Source organism: Poecilia mexicana, unplaced genomic scaffold (assembly GCF_051168715.1).
Source record: "Poecilia mexicana isolate PSO_F unplaced genomic scaffold, ASM5116871v1 scaffold_14, whole genome shotgun sequence".
Taxonomy (NCBI): domain Eukaryota; kingdom Metazoa; phylum Chordata; class Actinopteri; order Cyprinodontiformes; family Poeciliidae; genus Poecilia; species Poecilia mexicana.
Window position 1 is genome coordinate 28,064,637 of NW_028263383.1, and position 26,206 is coordinate 28,090,842.

Here is a 26,206-nt window from a genome sequence, read left to right on the forward strand (position 1 = left end):
TTACAATTAGCTAGCTGTCAGAGAAAACAACTTATAACAGGTGAATTAAATATAGCGCAGACACAGCAGGTGATACTGAGCCATCTAGGTGCTATAGATGAAGTATAAGCTTATTGTCAGATATATCAGCGACTCACAGAGGCAGAAAATCTTCTATGACGCGAACAAACACAGCGATATAGATAAGAGTAGATAATCTTGCTCTTCTGTGGGGGGGGGGAGAGGTGGTGAGGGTGTACAAGCCATCAAAATGCACATAAACACGTTTTCTCCCAATGATATTGTTATCGACGGAAAAGAAGAAGAAATCAAAGGGAAGCGAGTGAGCACGAGGAAGAGGGAGGGCGAAAAAGGAGAGGAAGCAGATGAAGACAGAGAATATTCAGGTCGCATTTGACAGCTTTACGGTCTGTTGCGCCGAATGGGATGTCTGGGGACGTGGCAAAGCAGACAAATATTGACTTGCAGAGCGTTCAAATGCACACACACACACACACACACACACACACAGTCTGGGGAAAATACACGAGACACTTGCACATGAAGCCTCTAAATTCAACCTCCTTCAAAATGGATGAGCTCACATTGCAACATCATTCACCCTGTTTTTCTTTTCCTCAGCTCAACCTCTTAATCCATTTTGCCAACAAACCAATTTGTTTGTCCAGTAGGTCAGAGACAGTTTCCTGCCCTCACCGTTCCCTCTCCTCCTCTCCAACTGTTTATTTTCCACCCTTCGTTTGTCGTACTTTCTCTGAATGACGGAGCCGTTTCCAGAGTTTTTGCCCCCCGGGAGATGGAGGGCATCTCAGTCCACAGTCCACAGTCATTCCTCCTGCTCCCTCCTTTCCTGCCCTTTTACTTCTTTCATAACCATTTCCCGTATAGGGATGCAGAAAAATTTAGACTACCATAAATCATTTTAAATGCAACTTTCGTGTGACACAGATGCAACTGGAAAACAAATATTTTAGGACGAGGATCGTGGAAAGAAAAAAACCTGCTGCAGCAGCCTGGTTGCATAAGACAGCACGACGTTGAACTAATACCTTTTTGAAGCAGCGTTTGGATTTATTCTCGGCATCCAGTCTGATTCAGTTCACAACGGCCATCGGTCACAGTTCAGCTGCCCTTGAATGACTTTATCCCTCCTTCTGCTGTGGTACCAAGATGGTTTACACTATACATATTAATGTATGTTTGGTGTTTAAACTATTAGAGCATGCAGTTAAAAGTGTTTTTAAAGGAACTCTCAAATAGAAAAACTATTTTAGAAATAAAATACCGGGGCTCAAAATGTAGAGTAGGAACATAAGTGTCCTGATAGCTTATGTCAAAGACTTGTTGGTTTTCAGTAAAATGTCATAAAACCCGTCTTACAGGCAACGTTATTCGTTGTGTAATGACATTTTCCTGTGATTCCCCATGATGAGACGTAAAAGCACCTTTTTCTCTGTAAAGTGAGAACTGAAAGGTGCGAGCAGATGATAGGTGGAATAAATACGATTAAGATCGGATGAACGTTTCCCAGATTAGAGAAAATACAGAAACTCCGCTTTATGTGTCCCGTCTTCTTTTCCAGTAACAGTAATTACTCTGCCCTGCACGACACTGACTCCAGCACTTCACAAGCCTGCTGCCCTCTCCAGACCACGGCCTTTCTTCTTCTGTGGTTGCCCCTTAAAGGTGAAAGGTGCCACGTGTTTCTAGCTCTACCTCAGACCCCCCTCCGATTCAAAAAGAGAGAGAAGAAAATGAGGCTTTGACACTTATCCCTGTGCTCAGGCCACAGATGCTGGGATATCCCACAGGGTCTTGGGTGGATTATGTGTGTCAGTACAAGGATGGGTGTGAAAAAAAATAAAGAGTCCAGCATACAAGAAGTTGAGGCCAGAGGAACCACCTGGGGCTCCTGTGGTGTGCGGAGCCAGGAAGTAAGTTAATGTTCCTAAAAATGAAGAGGCTACGGCTTTAGCAGTCTAGAAAATACGACGCATGCTATCCTACAGGTCACCTAATATTCCCCCAAAGACATCTTGTGATCTTTAACTCACTCATTGATAATTGATCATTTTAAAGCCTTTAAACTATAGAAAGTTTGAGATATAAAAGGTAGGTCAGACATCCGGAATTTACCTTTTAATTTTTTTTTTTATTTTTTTTTTTATTTTCACACCTGGGTTGAGCTTTGGCAATAAAAATCGAGGTGTGTTTTAAGAACGTTTGTGGAAGTCACTGGTTGAGGTCCAGGCAGTAAACCTTCCTGGACTGGGTTTGATAAAGACACGTCGGGACAAAAACAACGCCACCGTGACAGTAACGGATGCCATTTTGTTGGTTACAGTAGCAACATGACAACAGACCCTCATAGCAATGTAATGAGAACAGCTTTCACACTTTCTGCTTGAGTTGTTGCAACAAACTCTTAGTGAACGACTCGACAGCTAACGGGTAAAACTTAGATAAAGATCATGGTGCTAAAATACATCGTAGCGACACTCTTCACCTCTTGGATTAAAATAAACCATCCCGGTGCCTTCTTCCGTTAAAAAATATTTCATTTTATTAGACATAATAAAGCATTACACCAACCAGTTAGTGAATCCTAAAATATTTAAAATGCTCTTCCAAGAATTAAAAACAGAAGAAAATATCTTTACTTTTACAGTTTATTTAGAAAAAAAAAAACCTTTTGAAACTATTTTGTCATGTAATTGAATCTGTTATTTTAGTTTATGCTTAAAACAGATATGACACACAGTGAGTTGTGTGTGTTGCTGTAGAGCCACCGCTGTTTGCACACGCACAGTTGAGTTTTACTACAGCATATCAACAAATACGTTATACGTAAACACAATATAGTAACCATAACTGATATGAGTGTCTAATCTTAGGTTCAGGGCTCTGAGCGAATCAGTGCAGGCCCCAGTTCAAGGTTAACCAACATAAACTAGTGAGGTCAGTGGAGCAGGCTGTTAATGTATAACCTGGTCAAAGTCATTGAGAAAGAATCAACCAGAAGGGTGACCGACCAAAATAACAAGGGTCATGGCAACCATCTGTCAATCTAATGGTTATGCATTGCAACTCATTTTTTACTAGACCACTAAAACCAAAGCATGACCTTGAGACTTTGTTAGCCTGCTGCAAAAATGTAACATTCATTACTTTCAAAAATCTGTCCAATTCTTAAAAGCTTAAACCTTCAAATAAGTTTATTTAATGCAGGTTTCATCCACAGTCAAATCTCACTGAAGTACAGATATTTGTACTTTACTGAAACATTATGTGAAGAACTTCTTAATTCTGGATTTTTTTTTTTTGTCATTTTGTTATTTGAACGAAACCAACCAAAAGTTTTAATCTTCGTCAAGAACAAAAATCACAAACAAACCCTGCATCATATTTGTCCAACCAAAAGGAATGTGTGTGTGCTGGTTGATTCATATACAACCTGCTCTGAGCCTCTGAGGTCCCACAAGGCTCTATTCTTGGAAATGTTCAGCTTGCACTTCATAATAATGATTTACCAGATGTCTCCACAGATATATTAATGTCCAAATGTATTCAGAAGATGCAGTAACTTTACGTTTAAAAGTAACTGCAAGTGAATCTTCGTCATAGACCATCTTTAAGACTTGGCTTTAGGAAACAACAAAATATTTTTTATTTCATTTCCCTTTGGGATCAATAAAGTATTTTTGAATTTGAATTGAATTTGAAACCAAATGTGCATGTCTTTAATCTTTTAATTTGTCTTTAATTGTAACTATATATTTTTTTATTTTTTCTGTCTTGTTTCTCAGGTCTGGTGCTGGATGGGATGAGCGGAAAGACATAGCTGCTCTGAATTATGACTGAAATCATAAAAAGCTATGAAGTTATTTTAGTCATTTCCTTATTTTTTTATTTGCACTTCAATGTTATTTTATTCCTTAACATGCTGCTTGAGTTTTATAATGATTGTTTTATTACATGCCTTGTTTATAATGCAATTTTAGGTACCTCTGTTTCTTCATTTTCCTTTAAAGCATTTTGAATCATCTCTGCATGAATAGTGCTAGTCAAAAACGTGCATTGCCTGTTGGCCAAATCTGCCCCATGCTCAATAATCAACAGTGTTTATCATATTGGATTACCTCTTTTTAGATAAAAATGAAATGAAAACTATAGCATCAGCCTTTATTCCACATGCGCTTTGACCAGCCGTTGAACCTTTACCCCTATGAGCACCACCAACTCTAAGCAGCTGCTGGCAATCCAGCTATTGACATTCTCTTTACAGTGCTGTAAATGCATTTATAGTTGAAGAGAGGACGGAAAAAGATGGTTGCTGGAGGGAGGCAGGAAAACTCATTTTGGATGTAGTTTCAGCCTGGGAGGCAGTGGGGATTCTAGCGGTCAGCTGAGGTTTGAAGGAATGGCGCAAATAACAGAAAACCAACACTTGTTGCTCTGTTTTCATTCATTTCTTCTGTGGTACTGACCAATCAACATTACTGCAGGGTTTAAAGAAAGGAAATGGAAAAGCTTGTGTAACATGAGAACAGACCACCTGCTGCCCAAAAACCATGAAGTGGGAAAATAATATATTCAGCTCATTAGACAAATCTTTTTATTGGCTTAGTTGAATAAAAAGCTGCCTTGTTTTTGCTACCAGATCTCGACTTTTCTTCTATCTCATTGTTTTTTTTTTTCTGCTAATCTTTCTAATTCTTGAGACAAAATTGTGCAAAAAACATGACTAGTCTCTCTCACACACACATTTGCTCCCTTTGCCCAGCTCAATAACCTGTAAAAATTTAGTGTTTAGGGCCCATTATTTCCTGCTTTCAAGTCACACATTGTCAAAAGGAAATGCTCAGGTTATTAAGGCTGACGTCTGAAACCAGGGTGGAACGAAGGGAATACAGTGAACACTTGTGCAGTAAAACTAAGACAAAGAGGCGAAGGGTGTTAAACTGGCAGAGGAAAAAAACAATGGCTTTAACCTCCCTGAAGGGGGTCTGTCTGCAGACGCTGCAGCTAGTGGAGCTTCAGACTGCAATGCTCAAAATCAGAAATGTGAGCGACAAACAACCATGTCTGGTAGCCAATGACCGGCTGCTCATGTCAGAGCAGACTGGTTTGAGAGAAGCAACAGCAGCTCAAAAATGATGGTTAATTTGAGTTCATTCTCAATTTAGGCAGTGGGTTGTTATTATTTCTTTTAATACACCTTTTTTTTTTTCCAGAAACAGAAGAAATTTTCCATTTAAATTAGTCTATTTCAGAATCCAGTAACTTTAATGTAAGTGAATGTGCTTCTGACTGTCTACTTGGCCAATTCAAAAATATATTTCCACTAACTGATCAGATATCCAGGCTTTTCACCAGCCTTGAGCGCATCATCTCATTAGTGAATTGCGTGTGGTACAAAAGTCTCAAAAGTCGCAAGCACAGCCGAGCCAATCCATGTGCTTGTGTTGACCAATCCAATTTGCGCACACACATTTGCTGTCTTCTATTTGTAATACATTACGACTGGCGCAGTTTGAAACATGTACATTTAAGAAACTGTTTACACATCGTCATACACACGTCAATTACGCCGTACACTTACAAATCTTGTTGTCGGCTTTGTGAGTCATTTTGAGACTAATTTAACTCCATATGTATCTGGTTGAAACAGAGATGATTATCACTGATGTATATGCAGCTTGCATGTGGTCTTAGTAAATAATGTTGTAAACCTCATAAAGGTTAAAGCTCATCCAGATGAGCCCCTGGAGGCACGACTGATATGCAGATCTGAGGAAATCCAAATGTCTCGAAAGAGCATTAAAAAAAAGCTCGAAACATGTTTTCTTTTACTGCACACAGGTGCATTCATTTACATACTTGTTATTTCGTTTGACTCCAAAATCCTCTCCCCTCCACATTGTTAAATCTTCCACATAAAACTTAATAAGTGCCAACTTCAAACAAGCAAATCGGATCAATTAGGGAAATCTCACAACAAGGGCTATTAAGGGAAATAAACTTACCTCAAATTACCACACAACTTTTAGTCATCAAGCCTGTGTTATCAGCCAAATGACACCATTCAGAGGTTACCAGCTCTTTTCCATGAGGTCATCTGTTTTCCTGCAAATGGCTTGTCAAGACTGAGGATTTAAACTGCTGAGCAAAGTGAATTATAGGGAGAAAAATCCAGTGTGAATATTGTGTCCAGGCCCACAACACAGATGACATTGAGATCCAATTAGTTATCATTTATGAGAGCAACGGCTCCGCTTTCTGCCTGCCTGCCTTCCCCAGCTGCTTTCACTCTTTTCGGCATATTATAGCATGCATGCTGCTTTATACTTTTTCACAGAAACGACAGTTATAGACTATTTCTTTAATTTATTGCAATATATACAAAAATATAGATGTATTTTTTTTTTTTTTTTAAGCGTGTATGAGTCCTGATCCTTCTGCAGACGCGTCGCTTTGTGCTCAGGGAAACGCGCAGCTCTGGATATAGATACAGCACAAGTTATACTGTAGAGGCAGTGACAGCTCTTGGCGGGCGGCCAAAACTCGGGAAGCATGCGTTTATGTGTGGGTGGTGGTGGTGTGTGTGTTTGTGTGTGTGTGTGTGTGGGATAGGATCAGCTGAGGAAGAAGTAGGCCAAACGGTGACTCTGTGGCTCAAAGGAGTTTGTCTGTCCTCTCTTGTTACTCTAACTGGGCCTTTATCCTCCTCTTCTTGTTTTGCTGTTATTCTATAAGGTCACGTGGGAAAATCTATTTTTGCACATCCAGTTCATGCAGTTTTATTTGAAGTGCATGATATTCATCTGGTTTTGCAAGTTATCTGCTGATATTAGAAAAAATGTTGTATAACCTTTGGGACAAACTTCTCCATACTGGTTGCATAATTTCTTAAGATATTTAAAGATTTTCTTTTTTTTTCATGTAAAAATAAATAAAATCAAGATCCTGCTGAAAACAAGGATTTACCTGCATGAGTAAAGTTTGAAAATGTAATATAATCCACACATTCTGACCTGTTTGTCTGTAAATATAGGTATTCTGAATTTTTTTTTCTGAAGATATAAGAGTCAATTTAATCTCCAGACACCAAATAGTGTCTTTAAGCTAACAAGTCATGAAAAGCAACATGTGCAAATCAGGAATAACAGCTGAAGTGAAAGCACTGTTTATCTCAGCGGGTTATATTAGGGAGCTACTGAGCATTATGTCGTCAGAGTTGAAGTGATAGAAGCAGGAAAAATGTGGGGTGTCCCTGATCTGCAGCAGGAGTCAGTATCTACCATTGATTCATGAGAGCAGAAAAGACTGGCCCATGCACCGAAAAACAAGATCTGACCAAGTCATTTTAGTTTAGTCTCTAATGCAAATATCTTAGACAAAACTAACTTGCAAGTAACATTTCGGAAAGATATAAGTCGAGTAATTCCTTTATAGGTTAATAATAAATGAATATTCTCCCATATTAATGAGTTATTGTCTCAAAGCAAGATTCTACATTTTGCAGAAAAGTCACTTTTAAGTTAGCTTTGTCTATTTTCAAGTGTACGAAGACACTTGAAATAAGCAACAAGACCAAAAATACTTGGTAAGATTTTGTGGCCGTACAATGTGTGAACCATTGTTGTTGTTGTTGTTATGCTGGTTCTGTCAGAAAGGTGTCAGAATACTCAATGCACTGCAGTTGGTTGTGGATGGTGTGCCATACTGGCCACAAGGCGGAGAATTATTATCAGTTTAAATTTAGCCATTTTTTGACATGAAGGATCTCTAACGGTCTGGGCGGCAGCAGCTACCATTTAAGGTGTTCCATTTATTTTAGGTGGATGTGCTTTTTGACGCTGCTGATTTGTCCTGATCCATCTTCCCATCTACAGCAGTCTGACTTTGGGTCAGCAGGCACAGACGCCATGACTTATGGCATAAACAGAATGCCTTGAAGCCTCAGTGAGTAGTCTGTCGAAGCAACATTATTCATCTGCCGTATTTACACCTCCGTCTCTAGCTATTAGCATCATAGTCTGCAGTAATATTTTACAGCTGCTTTTGTGTTATATAGTGATGTGCAGTTGGTGTAAAGTAGAATCTAAAGGGCAGATGACTGGAATTAACGTTAAAAAGTACTGAGCTCAGATGTGGGTTTTGAATATGGGCTTGAAATGCTAAACTGTGCTGTTAGTTGTTCAGTTAAATACCTAAAATAAGTATATATAACTTGTTACAGGAGTGTGTGAGACATTCATAAGTACTTAGTAGCATTTCCTTGATGGTGAAGCTCATTGGTCGTTTTATTAAAATGCTAGAAATTCATTTCAATCTTGGGCCTACTCTGGCTACCCGCTAGCTTCATGGGCTAACAGTAGCAATAGCCAATAGGTTTAACATCTGGGAACAACAAATGTGTGTCCTTAATAAAAAAACCTACTGATGGTGTTCTTTTAGAGGAGTGGTGAGGAGTGACTTAAAATTTTAAGTTCCTCTTTAATGTTGGTGGTGTTTGTGTGACACGGATAATAAAAATCGCTGAAAGGATTAATGTTGGAACATTGAGCTGTAGCTACTAGCCATCTCTGGAAAAAGAATCTTCTTTCAGAGATTTTTTTTCTCTGGTAGAAAAAAAAACAGTATTTATTCAAACAAAGATTATTATAAAATCATCAAACTTAAATAAAAAAAATTGCTTTAAAAAAATCTTGACTGGACTTAAAGTTGAGGGAAATTATTGTAGTATCATCATTTAATAAGTGACGATTCTAAAAGCTAGTTATCAAATGAGGTTCAAGAAGCAAACTTTAAATTCTGTGAACATTTTAGAAAGCGATTGTAACTGTGAGAGTTTTAGAAACTGCCTACAAGAACTTCAACAATAGCTGCAAATCAATATGTTCTGTTCCCTCAAACCCCCCAACAAAGATCCTCTGGGGGGTTTCCCAAAAGCCTGTTTACCCCCGGATTGAAGTGCTTTTGCTTCTGACCAGCCCTATTAGTATTCTGAAGCCACTTGCTTGTTTTCAACAGTTATAACACAATATCCATGCTTTGCTTTTATGTCGCACCTCCCAGTGGAATTAGCAGCATAAAAGCAATCCTTGTGTGTCCTGGCTACTTCCAGATGGCTTTGGGAGTGCTTTTATCTCTTCCCTCTGCCTCGCTCCCTCTCTGTCTCCTTTCACTTTCTCTTGCTCTCTTTATTCCCCCCACATGAAAGTGCCGTCGGCAGATCTTTGCTTAGCCGAGTTCATTCTCTCGTCATCCAAAAATATAAAAGTTTCAAAGAGCATTTCATGAGGGAGCTCTTCCATAAATGGGATTCATAGCTCTCTAATCTGTGCTGCGAAATTGATCTAAAAAGTTTCCCAGAGCTATCGGCCAACTTACATAATGCAATAAAGTGCCGTGCCTCAGAGGATATTTACTTTTATTACCGTTTGTATCACAAACAATTGCCCCATCCTGGTTCCCCAGTCTCAGGCTGCAAAAGAATGTAGATTCTTTGCAAAAAAAAAAAAAAAAAGAAAAAAAAAAAAGCATTTCATTCAAATAAACGCATAACAGAAAAAAGTAAACTTAGAGCTGTCAAGAACACAAAAGTGACTGAATTTGATAAATAATATAAAAGAAGGCAACATAAAAGGGCAGATATGCTGTCTGAGTGCAGTTTAAAGTGGGCAAATATGACGGAGCGGCGTTCTGATGATAAATTCATGTGACCATCACAAGACTTGGTCAAGGTCTTTGTAAAATAATTCATTTATCTGACCATTTATTTAACTACATACTGCTTTTTATTTTTTGTCCAAGCTTTGAGACTTAAGCGAACAACTGGGAACGATGTGAACAGAGACTGACTGACTGCTAACGTGAAAATCTGTTGACACTTGTGTAAAACCTGCCTAATTACACACGCTGCCGTGACACAATGAAGAAGCTGTCAAATCTGAATGACTGACTTCAATTCCTGCACGTCAGTGAATACCGCCGGCTCATTACGGAAACAGACAGGAGGCAGCAACAATCTAATAGCTATAGTGCAAATGTATGAACCACTGCTGTGTCCTTAACACAACAGTGTTTTATTGTGGGGGGATAATGCTGCAGAAATGTAGACACCAGATCAGGAATGTGACAGTCACCCGGTGTCCGTGTCTAGGATGACGCTCACTTCTCCTCCAGTTTGGATCAAGAAGAAACTTCGATTTGATGAACCACCGTTTGGCTTCCAGCTACAGACCGATGTCTTCAGAGCAGCAGGCAGGAGATTTAGTTTCCTTCAAATATTGAATCAACTCTGATGAGACTTCTTCCTCTATTTGGGTCAAAATCCCATTTAATGCAGCTGGATGTACAGCAGAAGATTAAGCCCAATTTACTATATTTGTTCTTTTGAAAGCCTCTTAAGTTTCACCACACTTCACATCACTTGGTCAAGAAAATAAAAAGTTTGAATCAACTATAAGAAGAAAAAGACAGACTGAACTTTTTGCTAGATCCACTTCCTAAAAGTTATGAAATAATGACATAGCATCTTTTTTTAACTGAACAGGCACATCACAACCAGGTCTGGTCTATTTGCAAGTATCTAAAGATACAAATATTTAGTTTTTTTTTTTTTTTTTAATATGGTTTCAAAGCTGGAAAAAGTCCAACATTGTCTCATTCTGTTGGACAATGTCTCCCACCCAATGCATGAAGCTGCTACTGAACTGGAGAGCTCCTTCAGCTGCATACCGCTGCATCCTGGGCGCACAAAGAAGCGTTATCAGAGATCCTTACTCCCTATAAGCCTAACAAATGTTTACGTCCTTGCTGGGTTTTTTTTTTTTGCACATTTTATTCCAATTCTTAATAGTCTGTTGTAATTAATGAACAATATACATGCATACGCCAACTATGAGCAGCAACTGATGTCAACTGGAGGCTCTGAGCAGATAGGCAGCAAAAAACAAAAAATATCCTGCACAATGAGCAGGTTTACTACTTTTACATAAATCAAAATCAGACTAATGACACGTTTTAAATAAAATAAAATGTATACATTTGCTTTTCATGCAAATCTTTAAATTACGACCCTGAGAATCTCAGGACTAGGACTGATTGTGATGGTAAAGTGAGTGCAGGATAAACACCGCCGTGACTACAACGTGCGCTGACTGTCGTTACGGAGCACTGACACACAAACCCAAGAAGGAAAAGCTGCACTGTGATTTTCTCCGAGTAGTGATGCAGAAATCCTGCATCAGTGACCGTCTGTGTCTGGGTCTGCATGTTCATGTTCATATGAGTTTTACAGTCCTGGCTCAATACAGCCAGTATTGTGCACACACACGCTCACACACACACACACACGCACACGCACACGCACACACACACACACGCGCGCGCTCCCATGCGCAAAGCAACACAAATCCATACTAGCCACAGGCTCCTCTCCAATCTATTTTCTGCTCAGCTGGTTTTAAATGAAGTTATTATGACTCATTAAAATGCCCACAAGCTTGTGGAAGTCGGCCAATTACGATTTAAATTTAGCCTCCTGCTTTCACAACCTTATCTCCCCCCGCTGTACAACCTGCCTCTCATTGCTGATTCTCTTTTTCATATTTTAATCGGGAGAAAAAGGTTTGCGATGCGTTCAGGAATCCGTCAGCAGCCTCAGATGGAGCTCTCACCCGAGAAGCACAGGGGCATCACTGCTCCACGTGAGCACCATCGCAAAGAATAATTACACGTTGAGGAGAAAGATAAAAAAAAACAAGAATAAAAATTAAACCAGGATTATATTGACATGTGCTGTCCAGATACACATAAAGCAGAGCCTCCTCCTCCTCCCAATGTGGAAAATACCACTAATTACTATACAGAGCTGAACAAATGGACCTTGCCAGTACCACAAGCACACAGTGCCACATACACACAAAGTTTCTCTGGGAAACTTGGATCACTTGGCTGTTTTTTTTTTTTTTATCTAATGTAACGAACAGTATCTGCTTTTCCTTTTCTCCGTGCCCATTCTGCCCTCCAGATGCAAGGTAAGACACAGATGCAACATTCCTGGTAGCAGGTTCATCTCCAGATGTTTCTGAATTTATTGGGATTCATAGAAAGATGTTTTTTTTCTTCTTTTCTTTGTATTTGTAATTTACTGTGGAAGGGAGCGTGTCATATAATAATCTGCAATATTTCATTATGAGCATCATGTACAGTCTGACATGTTAGGGACAATAAATATTCTAGATAAGTCTTTCATATTTCTTAAACACTTAAAAATGAGATCACGAATGAGCCAAACACTGCAGAGATAAATTAAAAACTCTAATTCTATTGATAGTATTCATATTTATGTTTTTTTTTTTTCTTTTTTCGAGACAGGTGACCCTGACCCAGTGCTCTTGGGTTTAACTGCTTCATTCCTGGATTAGAGCCACAGGCAGAGCCATCACTCCCATTAATATTCAGTTGAACGAACCATGTCTCCTTTTAGAGCAGAGCAATTTCTGACGCTAACTTTATTTTCTTTGCTTCTTTTTACTTTTCATAGAAGGTAGTCTTGAGTCATTGCTTCTATGCTGATCTGTTTTCAGAATAGAGCCATTAGTGTCATTAATATTGAACATTGGGCTGGGCATTTATCACATAATCATTTATTATAAAAATTTCTTATCATGGAGATAATTTTTTTTATTAATGTCTTGATAAATTAAAAAAAGGCAAAACTGACCGTATTATCAGAAATGTGATTTTTACATATTTTCTCCACAATTTGTTCCATGAGAGCATCAATAAATATCAGTAAAGTCTGAAAATATAATTAAATACAGTTACTGCTGATTTTGTCTAGAGCAGTATTTGTGTTTTGAATGTTGTGCCATATGCAGTTGCAGCAATACAGTTACCTAAATAAAAGAAAATGTAATGAATCATTTTTATCATTTAGAAAAGTACTCCTGGTCTAATTTTCCTGTGTTTTTAACTGTCCCTTTTTTCACCAAACTAAATTAAAAGTAAAATGTTTCCTTTATCGTGGATGAACAAGTCTCCAGTAAAAGGTTTTTCTAACGTAAAGCTGAAATAAAAACACCTTGGTACCAGGGTCACCAATCGTTTCCACATGGTTCTTATGAGACGTCGGCATAAACAACAAGCTTTAGATGCATCCCCACACAGACAGTTCTATCAATCAGTTGTGTCACATTTTGGGGACTTCCATGCTACAGAGGACGTATAAAAACCCGCTCCATTGTCCTCCTGCTACCCTGAGGTGTTCTGAAGGACCCTCAGCCTGAATAATACACTTCCAGAGCAGACAGAGCATTTCCACCTGATCCTGCTTTAGCCCCTGTGAGCAATGTTCACTATTCATCCTGTAGCATCCCCCCCCAAAAAAAAACACACACGACCTATTTTAACATCCCATTCTGGAGCAAACAAACGTCTGCATCTAGCGCGTCTGCTCTCTCCGTTTCAGTTAATGGTGTGTGTGCGCGTGTGTGTACTAGATTCATGTGCACACACACGTGTTTATGGGTGTGTGCATTCTACAGTATCACTTGAATTTCCAGGAGAGCAAATTAATTGGCAGCCTTTTGCAATAATTGACTTTTACCACACACACACACACACGCAAACCAGCATCATGTACACACTGCAAGCAATCACATCCCTCCCTCAGACACACACACACACACACACACACTGCTTGCTGACAACAAAGCTGCTGGGAGGAGGGAGGGATGATGAAGCGAATCCAAAATTCAATCGACTGTGTTCTTGTTTTGAGCAGAAGGCACACAGTGTACTGTACTCCGAGAGGCCATAAAAGTCTCACTCTACACACACACACGCACAAAACAGCCTTTGGTAGACACAGACGTTTCAGCAATCACCCTCCATCAAAACACTTTGTCTCGCATACAAAAATAAGACTTGGCATCAGAGTGGAATACCAAATCAAGCCCATTAAGGGAGCGCAGGGGCACTCGCTACTTAGCAACCAAAAGGATTTAAAGCTGCAATATCCCTGTAATAAAAGGAATAAGATCAAGTCTTCCTGTTTTTTTCCCTTCCTTTTAGTCAGAAAATAGAGAGGGCTGAAAAGTCAACTTTGAGCTTTCGTTCAAACTTTTCTGATCGAAGGGGTTTTGGAGTAATCAACACCACGGAAAAAAAGGAGAGCAGTTATTGGATTATACACTAATCCGCTGGAGCCATTCATTTGGCAAGAAGTGGTTTCCTCAGGGATCTTTTATTCCTTTTATTTATTACTGCTATTAATTCTTAGGTGGGTTTAATCTACTTACATCTCTGAAAATGAGGTTTAGGCTTCCACATGTGTTTGTTACTGTAACTTATTCTAAAGGGTCGACTGAGGTTGGCCAAACCTTTGCTCTCATTTAGCTCACATCTAGTTTGAGGGAGACGCTTCAAGTCTTTATTTGGGTTATGATATCAGCAGATGGCTTCATCTTTAGACATTTAAACACAGGAAAGAATGACGTTCAGTAAAATGCTACTATTTTTGAGGGCATCATGGGTTCATTCTCAAACATATGCATCAAAATTTAGAATAGAAAAGCACAGAAATACCGTTTATTGTTCCAGCTTGGGTAAACAGAGAAAGCAAATTTACAACTAAATAAAAAAATAAAAAAATAACAACTCTACCATTGTTAAAAACATCATATTCTGCTTGGAAGATATGTCTAACTCTTTTAAAAGAATGATAAAATGTGCATCTCTGTATAAAAATCTAACTATTTATAAGAGAATTAAATATGCAAATAATAGAAATGTAAGTACTTAGTTTGATGGGAGCAGTGGTGGTTAGAAAGTCTAGGAAGAATCTGTTATATCTCTTCTTTGCGCACCTAAGATGCAGCAGTGAGTCACAGAAGGAGCTCTCCAGCTCTGCAACATTTTGTTTTTTTAAATGACCCAAATGTTTTTTTGTTTAGAAAACTATTTTAAATTTATAAAGTTAAATTATAAATGTTGATACACATCCCCTGCATAAAAAAATGTACGTCTTAAATCATCAAGTATCTGGAATGTTATACGACTTTGTTTTTATGACTGAACATAATGACCAATTTTATCTTAAGGGAGGAAAAATATATATAAAGTGAGTTGATATGCAAAGCATTTTAGAAAGATTCTACTTTTAAATTCATAATTATATGACCTTAAGCGACAAATATTGAAAAAAAAAAAAAATTAGAAATGTATTTTTGCCGTCAGCTTATATCAGTCTAATTTGGTCCTCCCCCATCATCTCAAGCTGGACAACCAAACCCAACAGAACACCTTTTGGATGGGATGAAACAGGAGATTCGCTTCATCGAAGTTCGGCGAACATTCTGCTGTAACTGAGCGATGCTGCCATGTAAATCTGGACCCAGATCTCTGAGTCATGTCTCTAGTACCTCACTGAATCAATGCTGTAAAGCATTAAGGCAGTTCTGATGGTAAAAAGGACTCCAAGTCATTACAAGTAGGGTGTATCTAATAAAGCGGCCACGTCAGTACACAAATACAAAGCTGGAGAGCAAATGGAGACCAGAAGCGTATAAACTCTAATCTGAGAAGCTTAAATGAGACGATGAAGTCATTAGACAATAACTTTAACTTGGATGCAGGTGATGCATTTCTCAGGAGTTACAGTTCAAACCTGCAGCGTCTCTCCCAGAAAAGCTGCTACAGGTGTCAGGTGGGGACACACTGAGCTTTAAAAAAAAAAAAATGAAGAAAAAGAAGACATTTACAGCAACAAGCCATCAGGCCTGAGAGTGGCTCCAGCCACAGAGCTGGCAGCCCGCTCTTCCAGACTCTTTATCACAGGGGATCATCCCTCACATACTGTTCACTTCACCTATTTTTGTGTTTTATTTCTTCAAAACCTCACTTCTGTTCCCAGAAGCCCAGAGCGCAGGCACACAGAGTACTGGCTTAAGGAGGGCACTCGCTCTGAGTAACACGTTTCCAATGAAGTCGCATTTGCTCAGGACACAAGTCTAACAAGCCCCCTCACCCCAACACACACGCAACCCACTCCACCTCTCCCTACTCCACTCCACCGTCTCTGAAGGCTACTAAAAATATTAGCTTGACAGCTACGCCCGATGCTGCTGTATTATGAGCGAGCCCCTGTGCTGTGTCACCTCTCACTTGCGCCCTGCCGTGTAATGGAACCCAGCTGGGAGTCCTCCAGCAGCCCGATGCCGGCGATGTGGGGAACCGTAAATCAACAGGGTCAGGGGAAGTACGGCGAGGAGCGCAACGTCAGTTTTAAGTTGCAGAGGAGGAAAAAAATATGCCGCTACGTAATGAGCTACTGCTGTTGGTATTCTCTGTCAAGCTGAGTTTATGCACTTAGAAAATCAGTGCAGTAAGCGTTGCTTCACAGACGCATTCACACCCACACAGGAAGAACGTTTTGAGAAGGGTTAAGCTCTACAACATCATTTCACAGAGCACAGTTCAATCCATAATCTGACCTATGACCTCTGATGTCCATATCTGAACTCTTGCTGTAAAAATCTTTCAAGTGTGAAGGAAATCAATCATTTTAATTCCTCTCTCAGACCGCAACCCAACTTCCTCCATTATTATTATTGTTATTATTATTATAGTCACAGTTCTGATTACAGACGCTCTCAGTGAGTGCCAGCTGGAGACGTCCTTGAAGGAAGCAGGTCCAAGTGGAAACGTTTGTGTTCTCACCCCTCAGGTTGTATGTTTTTCCATATTTCCCGTTAGCCACTTGAATTTCAGGATGAAGGCCATTTTTCAACTTTAAGGTAAAAAAATATACCAAAATCAGATGCTGTTTTAGGTAGCTATGGCCACCATCAGCAAAAACTGTGGATTTTAGAGCAAACACATTCTCCATCACAACGAAGGCGGCCATATTGAAAATAATCACTAGAGAAATGAAACAGAAGATCAAGAAAATGTGATTTCTATGGTTTCAAACTACATAGGCCCCAATTTGACACCAAACAGTCATCCGATTGGCGATTTTAGTGTAAAAATATATTTTCCATGACAACCAAGATGGACATTTTGAAAAAAAGAAAAGGTAAATATGATTTCTATGGGTCCAAATATGTATGATTTGACACCAGTAGTATTTATCTACGAGACATATTGGGAAATACAGTGCAAGAACAAATTTTCCTTAATGACCTTAATGACCATCTTCAAAAATGGCTGCCATCTTGAATTTTTCAGTAGTTTTTATCAACAAAGCAAGCTCCTTCGAACATCAGTGCTAAGTTAGGTTCTTATATCAACATGAGACACATTTTGCTAAAACATTTAATGTTCTGCTGCACTAAGCTGGATGAAGAGAGCATCAAACAGAGAAACAGTCAAAAGCCATTCATTAACTCTGGAGGAGCTGCAGAGATCCACAACTCAGGGAACTGAAAGAAATCCTGATAAGGGTTGCTTTCAGAGTTTAAATCCAAATCATTCCATCTATTGCGATGTCCTAATCAAAGTTCAGACCTGAATCCAACATATTTGAGTGAGGACTTTAAAACCATCCAGTCCGATGAAAAAAAAAAAAAAAAACAAGAAAAAAAACGTTCAAGTTCTGGTAGAAATGTTGAAAGTTTTGACTCATTGACTCAGAACTTTTGCACAGGACTCAGAGAGTTGGAGTCGATTCAGGAGACAAAAATCAGCTGTGAAAAAAAAAAAAGTTAATGCAAACCACTAAACAATTTGGTTCATTCTTTTTTTGTTGTTCTGATCCACTTCTCTTCCTGCTACTTGCTTTTAATAGCAGCCCACCCCCTCGATTCCCCCGACTCTCGTCTCACTAATGCATACACACTACAGACACACACACGCACACACACACAAACACACACGCACATTTAGGAATTTGTGGCCTGGAAGGCAGTCAAGTTTCATTAATTTCTGGGTTTGGGTACAGTACAGTGTGTTCCTGGACTCACATCTGCGAGCGATCATAAATGCTGGAATGCTGGCAGAACATCCAGACCTGCCGGCACAAATATGTCGTCATCACTGAGAGGGAAGAGCCGGCACTGCGCCAAAACAGCCGACCGGCCAAGCCGAGCGCCGAAACAGCCAGACAAAAGCGCCACGGAGAAAGAAACAGGCAAAGCCCAATAGGAAGGCTGACCCTCCCACCTTATTTATGTGAATTCACAGCATTTTTTTTTGTTTTGTTTTTTATTGAAATGTTCTCATTTATTGGGCCATTTTGCTCTTAAACTCTGAGTGGGATCAGATTAGAAGAGTGAATTGGCACTTTGGAGCCAAGTCAAACAGCTGGCTGAGGCTAGATCTGTTCTGGTAGATTTTCCTTTAAACAAAAATCTGTTTCACCTTCAATGCCTACATGGACACTTCCCTCTTTTATTATAGGTAAATGATCAGCCAGCATTTTACTATGAATTGAGCATCTAGATTATGAGATTGATTAAACAAGATGAGCCACCAAAACCCATCTGGCTTTCCAGTCTTTAAGCGTAGTAATCTAGATACGATACAGCACTTCAAAAAAAGAAAAAAGTGCTCCATTTAAGTTATTCAGATCATCACACTAATTTTAATCTAAGAAGAAGTTTTTAAATCATGATTTAGTAAGAGAAAACAACACAAACCAAACTGGCTCTATGTGAATAGTAATCACCTAATCCAAGTCTAATTATTAGAGTTATTTTTAGAAATCTGATTTAAATTTCAATAACCACATTCAGGCCTGATTTCTGTACAATCAAAAACTTGGTGGAACCATGATTTTTGCTCTCTCACACAAAATACTGATAATCTAAAGTAATTAGCCACTTCACCTTTAAATGACTCAAGAAAACCCAGATTACTGTTTTAGAATGGCCTAGTCAAAGCCCAGCCTTAATTTGGATGAAGGTGCTGTTATTCTTTCAGTGTGACTGAATTAAAGCAGTTCTACGAAGCATAGTGGGTCAAAACTCCCCCACAGTGACGTTAAGGACTCATCGTCAGTTCTAGCAAATGGGTATTAGTTATACAAGGGGATTACCCTTCACAGTATTATACTCTTAATTAAAAAGTAAAATATAATTTAACTTAATACATGGGTAGAAAGTTACCAAGAACAGTGTATTGAAAATGAACTAAAAAAAAAAAACAAAAAAAAAACTACATTGGGTTCATAAAAAAAGAAGCTATTTTAAAGATAAACACACTTCTGACTTGTGTAACATCAACAATTACCCAAAAGACGAGCCCTTTTCAAGGCACGGCAGCCATTTTTAGGTCAGGGTGGAGTTGAACATGCCACATCAAGATGTGCGTTTGCATAATGAAGTCAGCGTTGTAGAACCATCGGAGCTGTGGCAGGGATTTGGTGGCTTTAACATGTCAAGATTCGGTTCCTGGAGATTAGTAGAAATGCTTGATTTAGAGTTCTGCTATGTTTTTATTTTCTTGACCAAATTCAACCCCGATTTAGTCTACAATTTCACTTTAATTTAGATGTACATCCTTTAATAAGTAGACCTTTTTTGATCTCGTTTGAAATAAAGACTAAACTGACAAATTTCCACAAAGATTAAGGAGTTTAAAAGATGTGTACCCATTATGTTTAGAAATAAAAAATAATTTTCTACCGCAAGTCTTTGAAAATGTAACTGGAAGATGCACTGAAGGCACGTCCTCCAGAGGAAAGTGCCCTATTTGGCAGATTTTCTGAAACTGTTCCAGATCTGTCTCAATATTTAATGACCGCCCTCCCACTTTGCAACAAAGTTGAGTAAAATTTGGTATTTTCTAAAACAATCTGAAAAAACAGAAGGAGAAACAGAAGTGTTAATCCTCTTATGGTGCCTTGCAAAAGTATTCATACCTCTTGTCTGGTGTCTTTTATGACTTTATATTTCTGTGTTTTGTGATGTAAAGCACTTTGAGCTGTTTTGTTGCTGATTAATATGCTATACAAATTAACTTTTTCACACCAACCAGCAACTGTAAAATATTTCACTTTGTAAACCAACACTGAGTTTAAAAGAAGGAAAACAACACAGAAAGAAGTTTTTTTTTTTTTTTAATAAGTTTATACTCAAGCCACTTTAACCTGACATCCCTAAATAAAGACAAATTGTATCTGGTCTAAATTTGGTTGATTTGACTTCAGAAAGAGAAAAAAAAGGGAGGAATGTGTTTTTTGATTTCAATTGTATGTGGGCAGTAAATTAAAACTGCTGAACACATCTCACACGTTGTATTTGTATTATTTTATATTAGCAGGGTAAGTTTGTTGAGAATAAATTCTTAATTTCAAGTGTATAAAAAAACAATCCATGTAAAGCATGGAGGTGGCAGCATCAGGCTCTGGGAATGCTTCTGCTCAGCAGTGACAGAGATGGATGTTGAAACCCAACATTAAATGCTACTTCATTGTTCTCAAACTCTGTGGCTGTAATGAAATGGGAAAAAGTTGAATACTTTTGCAAAGCAGCACTGTAAAAATTACTTGCAAGCTAATGTTCTGAGTTCCACCCTCTACATGAAGGCCTTGGCTCCACGCAGCCTGTCAAACATTAAACAGCATGTGGAGATAAAAACAATACTAACAGGGAAAAAACCAAACACGTGGCCTGAGACGGAACAAGGCGAGGGGAAAACAAAAATGAAATAGCTGGCAGAAGGTAGACTGTACATACTGTACCCTCAGAGGTGGCACGCTGCCCAGACGGGCGAGCTGCCAAATCTTCTGTAGCTACAACAAGCTGAGGGAGAGACAGACAGAAGGACAGGAAGACAGGCAGAGAGAGAGAGAGAGAGAGAGAGAGAGAGAGAGAGACAGGGCGAGCAAGGCAGCGGTGTCTGAAATGCTCCACATCCACAACGCGCCGCGCATACCAACAAGCCTCTCGCCTCATCTCCACAATATTCTGGCTTTTGTGAAGCGAGCTGACGGAGTATAGCGACAGGAGGAGAGGTGGGGGCAGGTGGTTCAGAGGGGAGGAAACAGGCTCAAGCTGAGGGTTTTGGGACTGGGTGAGGTGTCGTCATTACAAAGAGACATGATCAAAATCCAGACGTGGTGTCAGACCCAGATAAAGCCCTGAGAGTCAAACGGTGGAGGCGGAGGAGCAGAAGAGGAATAAAAAAAAAAAGCTAAAAAATAAAAAATAAAAAAATAAAAATACGAAAGAAAAAGACAACAAAGAGTATCAGAGAGGCTCCGTCTCTGCGCCGTCTCTTCCCTAACCGTCGCCCGTCTCGACTGAAGCGCTCGGCTTGCCTTTCACTCCAGACCAAAGCGGCGATGAATCAACAGTGATGTGTGCAACAGCACAGGTTGATATCGCGCATCGACACAGCCTTGCATGGAAAGAGGAAAGAAGAAGAAAAAAGAAGCCAAAGAAAAAGTTTGTGCACTTGCTGCCACAGATGCTAAAAATACACTGCCCACATCTTCCGCTCATGGTGGGGCGTGCGGTTCTTCCTCGAGTTTTCACCGTTCTGTTTTCCACTTGATCATCACTTTCATTCAATGACAGCAGATTTAAACTCTGACTCATTATCAACCTGTTGATATACATGTTGGAGTCAAAGCCCTTCCAGAAGCTTCACAATAAAAAAAAAGATACAAATATTCCTTATTGTTACCTCATAGGATAAGGGATAAGTGTCTAAAGCATTCCTTATGAAATGTGCAGCATCATCTCTACAATAAATTTAGTGATTTTTAATTAGCAAATGAAAAGAGAAAAAACATGACATGAACGGAAACAATCACTGAAAATGTTCTTTAAATCACTGAAAAGAAACATTAATAACACAAAATACAGAAGGTAACACTATTTTCATTTTGGGTTACTATTCTGGTGCAAAAATATATTTTGTTTCAGCAATTCATTTTAAAAACTAAAAACTCATATGGATTCATTAAACCCAGAGACATATTTTAATAATTTATTTCTGGTCATTTTACTGATTATGACTTACAGAAAGTTTAGTTGGAAGAAAATATCATTTGGAAAGCAACAGCAGCAATGATGCGCAGATACAGTAATTTATCCAAAAGGAGCTCTGACTGAGCACTAAGTGCAGATACATTACAGAACCCAGGCAAACTTTTCAAAGGGCACTCGTTTCTGCATTAAAAATCTTTTTTTTTCTTATTTATCCAATGCAGTATGCTAAACTGAATTTTGTATTTTCATTAGCAGAAGTTCTCTAGACTACAAATTCATTAGCATGGCTTTGTGATGACAGATCTCTGCACCAGAGATGTTCATTTTTCTCCCAGTGAGTGAACCCACCATGCCTTAGCGCTGCAGGTCTCTGTGACAAAAATCTTTGATTTTAAGATCAAGTCAGACGACCAACAAAAGGTGTAGGAGACTTGAAAATACTGGCTTCAGATGTTACAGTAAGGGTCGACTTACTATACTAGAAATAATCACAGAAACAGACAATAATGCTCATTAGGTTAATTATGCTAATCTTTAATAATAATAATAATAATAATAATAATAATAATAATAATAATAATAATAATGATAAAAACCCTTTTAATTAATTTACATTATTTTGAAACAGTACGAAGCTGCGTAACACACACAGTGTGACATCGCCTCTGGTCCTGATCTGAAAAATAACTGAACAATTATAGTAGGGCTTCTAATATTTTGCATTAAATCAGTAATTTATTTACCAATCTAAAACGTAATAGTTAATTCAAATCTTTTTTTTTTTACTTTTTCTAATATATGTTTTTAATAAGGAGAATATCTGATGTGTTATTTTTATCAAAATAGAATTTTACTGTGTAAGTAGATTTTCAGTGATTAAGAAAGGGAAAGTTCTTGAACTTTGACTTTAAGCTAATAATAATAAAAAAAACAGACTTTTGCAATCGTCTGTTTATCCAGAAAAATTGATATTGGCAGATCATAGCTTTACAAAATCATCAATCGGTGCACCGAGATCAAACATTTGGGAGTCTTGGTGTTTAAGGATTCTAAAACTTTTGTAGAAAGTAAAACAATTAAAAGTAAATCTAAAACATATAGTTTCAATAATGAACATATATTAACAGCCTTAAAAATCCCTCTCAGTTGATCAGAGGAGAAGTATACAGTAATGACAGACAGGAACATAATCATTTGTAAACTATTTGCTTTCCGTTGCAGAGCTTCATTCTTTTTGCTCTGACAAGTGATTGAGAGGCTGGGGGCGGGGGGGTTGGTAGTGGTGGTGTGTGTGTGTGGGGGTGTGGGGGGGGTAGGTGGGAGGTTGGTTGTCACATGTTTGCGCAGTGAGGATTGTGAAAACGGGATGTAATTTAAAAATAAACAGTGAATATTTGCTCGGAGCAACTTCTGCTTGTGACACACTGAGCTGTGTGCTGAGCCAATTCACTGGCACAGCGTGAGTTTGTCATTCATCTTTGTCATAAACATAGCAAGGCTGTCAGCATCAGTGTCAGTCACTGTTAAACTGCTGGTGAGACACGAACAAACAAATGATTCCTGTAATTATTCTCTTCAGAATCCAGGATTGAGAAGTGGGAGGGTTGGGGACGTTGCTGTGTCCCAAACAGGGACAACTTAAGCACCTTGATGTTTAAATTGAGGCATTTAAGTCTTTGGCTTTTACTGATTTCATAGTCCATGAGGAAGGGAATTGGGGAACTGTTAGCCCCTTAAAAAAACAATTAAAACTACATGTGGCTGAGGACCAGACGTCAGTTCATTTTATAACGTTTAAAGCCCCAGAGGTGTAGGGAGACTGGATGGTGATGAGGCTCAGGGCGGCTCAACGTTACAGGAAGCTCATTAGTCAGCGACACTCATTGGTTTGTTCAGCTTCCAGGATGTCATCGGTATCTATGTCTACAATCTCTCTACAACACCCGCGTGCTGCAAAAGCAAGATATTTCAAAGACCTAGTGATGCTGTACACCATCAAGATTCTGGGCCATCCTTGGCCATCGTTGCTAAAAGTTTGGACACCCCCGCTTTAAAGAATTGTCCAGAATGTAATTATTTTTAACCACTTTCTACTGCTCTTTTTCACCCTTTTCTTCCTTGTAATAAAGCATCAACATAAAGGCACAGTGAGTTTTATACATTTATCATTTGTAATTCCTTCAAAGCTGATGAAATAAGTGATTTAACATTTGTTTTGGTAAAATAATTGCTTCATGAGTGGATCGCTGCTGTGTGCAGTGGCGATGGCACTGGTCCCATAATTTCAATGCTCTTTGCTGTAGTGCAAGATCTATAATAGTGTTTATTTTATCGGTACCTGAATGGGAGAGCAAGTGCATCCGTAGACGGAGGCTGTCGAGAAAGCTCTTCCCGCAAAGCTCACAGCTGTAGGTCTTCATTCCACTGTGCATCTTTCTGTAAACGAGAGAAAAAAAAACAACAGTTATACCAACTGTACCCCATTGGTAAGAGAGTCAATTACAACAGGATCAGCTTTACAAGCAAGTCAACTGGTTTAGAATTCAGTTTCAGCCTTGAACCATAACATTTCATCAATATCTGCTCAAAAAGTATATTTTTCTCCACATATTTCTTTTGTTGCACCTACATCTATAGTCAAGATAACTTGATTACTGTCAGACATGAAGAATCAAGACAACACGAAGTAGGCCCAAAGATCTCAAAAGAGCAACACATCACATCTCACTCAAGAAATTTAAAAATGTACCAGAAATGGATTCTAAGTTCGTTCTAATTCATTTTCTGGGTTGCAATAATAGGAGTCTCTCTGCATAATAATCTAAAAATTAATCTAAGTAGCATAATATTGGTCTAAATAGTGAGTAATCTACAGTTTCTAAAAAATAAGATAAAGAGTGATTAATAAACTAGAGTCTCTGGATTCCAAGTTTATTCTAATTCTCTTTCTGGAATTAAGTATCTTAATTATCGAAGTATCTTGGATTAAACCTCATTTTAATTGGTTAGACATCTGACCCTTGACTCAATGATCAGATTATCTCTCCTGATCAAACCAAAGTAATTTTAACCAATAATCTCATAGTAAATACTTATTAGTCACATGACCATCTTTCTGACAAAACACAATGAGCAGATTATAGAAAGTGGACAAGGCAGATTGAAAATGGCTCCAACACACTGCTCCAGTTTTCACTTGAAAAAGCCAGATGTTCAACAAAGAAAAAAAAAAACAGTAAAACCTTTTTTCGAACTCAAAGTGGCAAAAAGTTCAGCACTCTATGTGCAGGACATGCTCTGATCTCTAATGGAGTCACTTTAAGTTTGTTTTTTTGGGAGCTTTGTTATTTTGTGAGATGATGTTGCACTTTCATCAGCAGATAAAAATAACACTCGGTTCAACAACTACAGGTCAGTGGAGCTCGACTGGAAACTGTCAAAGCAAAATTCAAGCAAGGCTGCAGTAAATTGAATCAGAATGCTTCCCTCACGCAAAGTTGCAGGACAGCTAACAGCTTTAGGAGAAGGGTCAATCCCTGATTGACAATAAATCGTCTATTTCCAAATGGACAGTCATTAGGCTGACAGGCAGTTTAGGTGCATGAGGTCAGACAAAACGAAGGGTCAATATTTGATTGTGTGGTAAAGGCCTTGAAGGTTAGGTAACTAAATAACAGACCTAACACTAAAAACCGCCTGTGTTGCGAAATCCTCAAGGACCCCACGGCTCAGTGAAAAGCATATTATTCTTGAGCGATATCTAAAACAGCGCTCTAAAGCAATTAAGGTGACAAGAATTGCCAAACAACTGCCACGGAGCCTTAAGCCTCCTAAATACTTCAAATGCTTCATCTTGAGAGCGGCAGCACTCGCACGCCCACGAATGAGATGACTGTCAAGACGGTGCACTTTCAGAGTTTAATCTTCATCACAGGTCACCGTCTCACATTGCTAGATCATATTGGGGGAATCATAACCAAGACAGCTGGCGAAACCAAAATCGCAGCATGAAAAGGAAAGGCTTATGATTCAACGTTCAGGTGAGAAAAAAATGACAATGTCAAACAGATTTCACAATCCCTCTGTGAAGTTGGGTGGCAGAGACCGATCAGCCGAGCGAGTTCTTGGGGAAACAATGCCCTTGATAAGAGATCCGCTCAACTTGGGCGAGATGACAGCCATCCATCACGCCGGCTCTCCAAGTCTCTGAGGAGGAGGTGGTGCTGCTCTCCCAAAACATGACTGATTGATGT

The 26,206-nt window shown here is 38.9% G+C and overlaps 1 protein-coding gene across 1 annotated transcript in view; it reads right to left on the reverse strand.

Moving 5' to 3' along the window:
* zbtb16a (zinc finger and BTB domain containing 16a) overlaps positions 1-26,206 on the reverse strand; it is a 173,695-nt gene that overhangs the window by 78,571 nt on the left and 68,918 nt on the right. Inside the window, exon 3 of the mRNA XM_088012456.1 lies at positions 24,292-24,389. Within this exon, the coding sequence (XP_087868582.1) occupies positions 24,292-24,389 (98 nt within the window). The remainder of the gene's footprint in view (positions 1-24,291; positions 24,390-26,206) is intronic.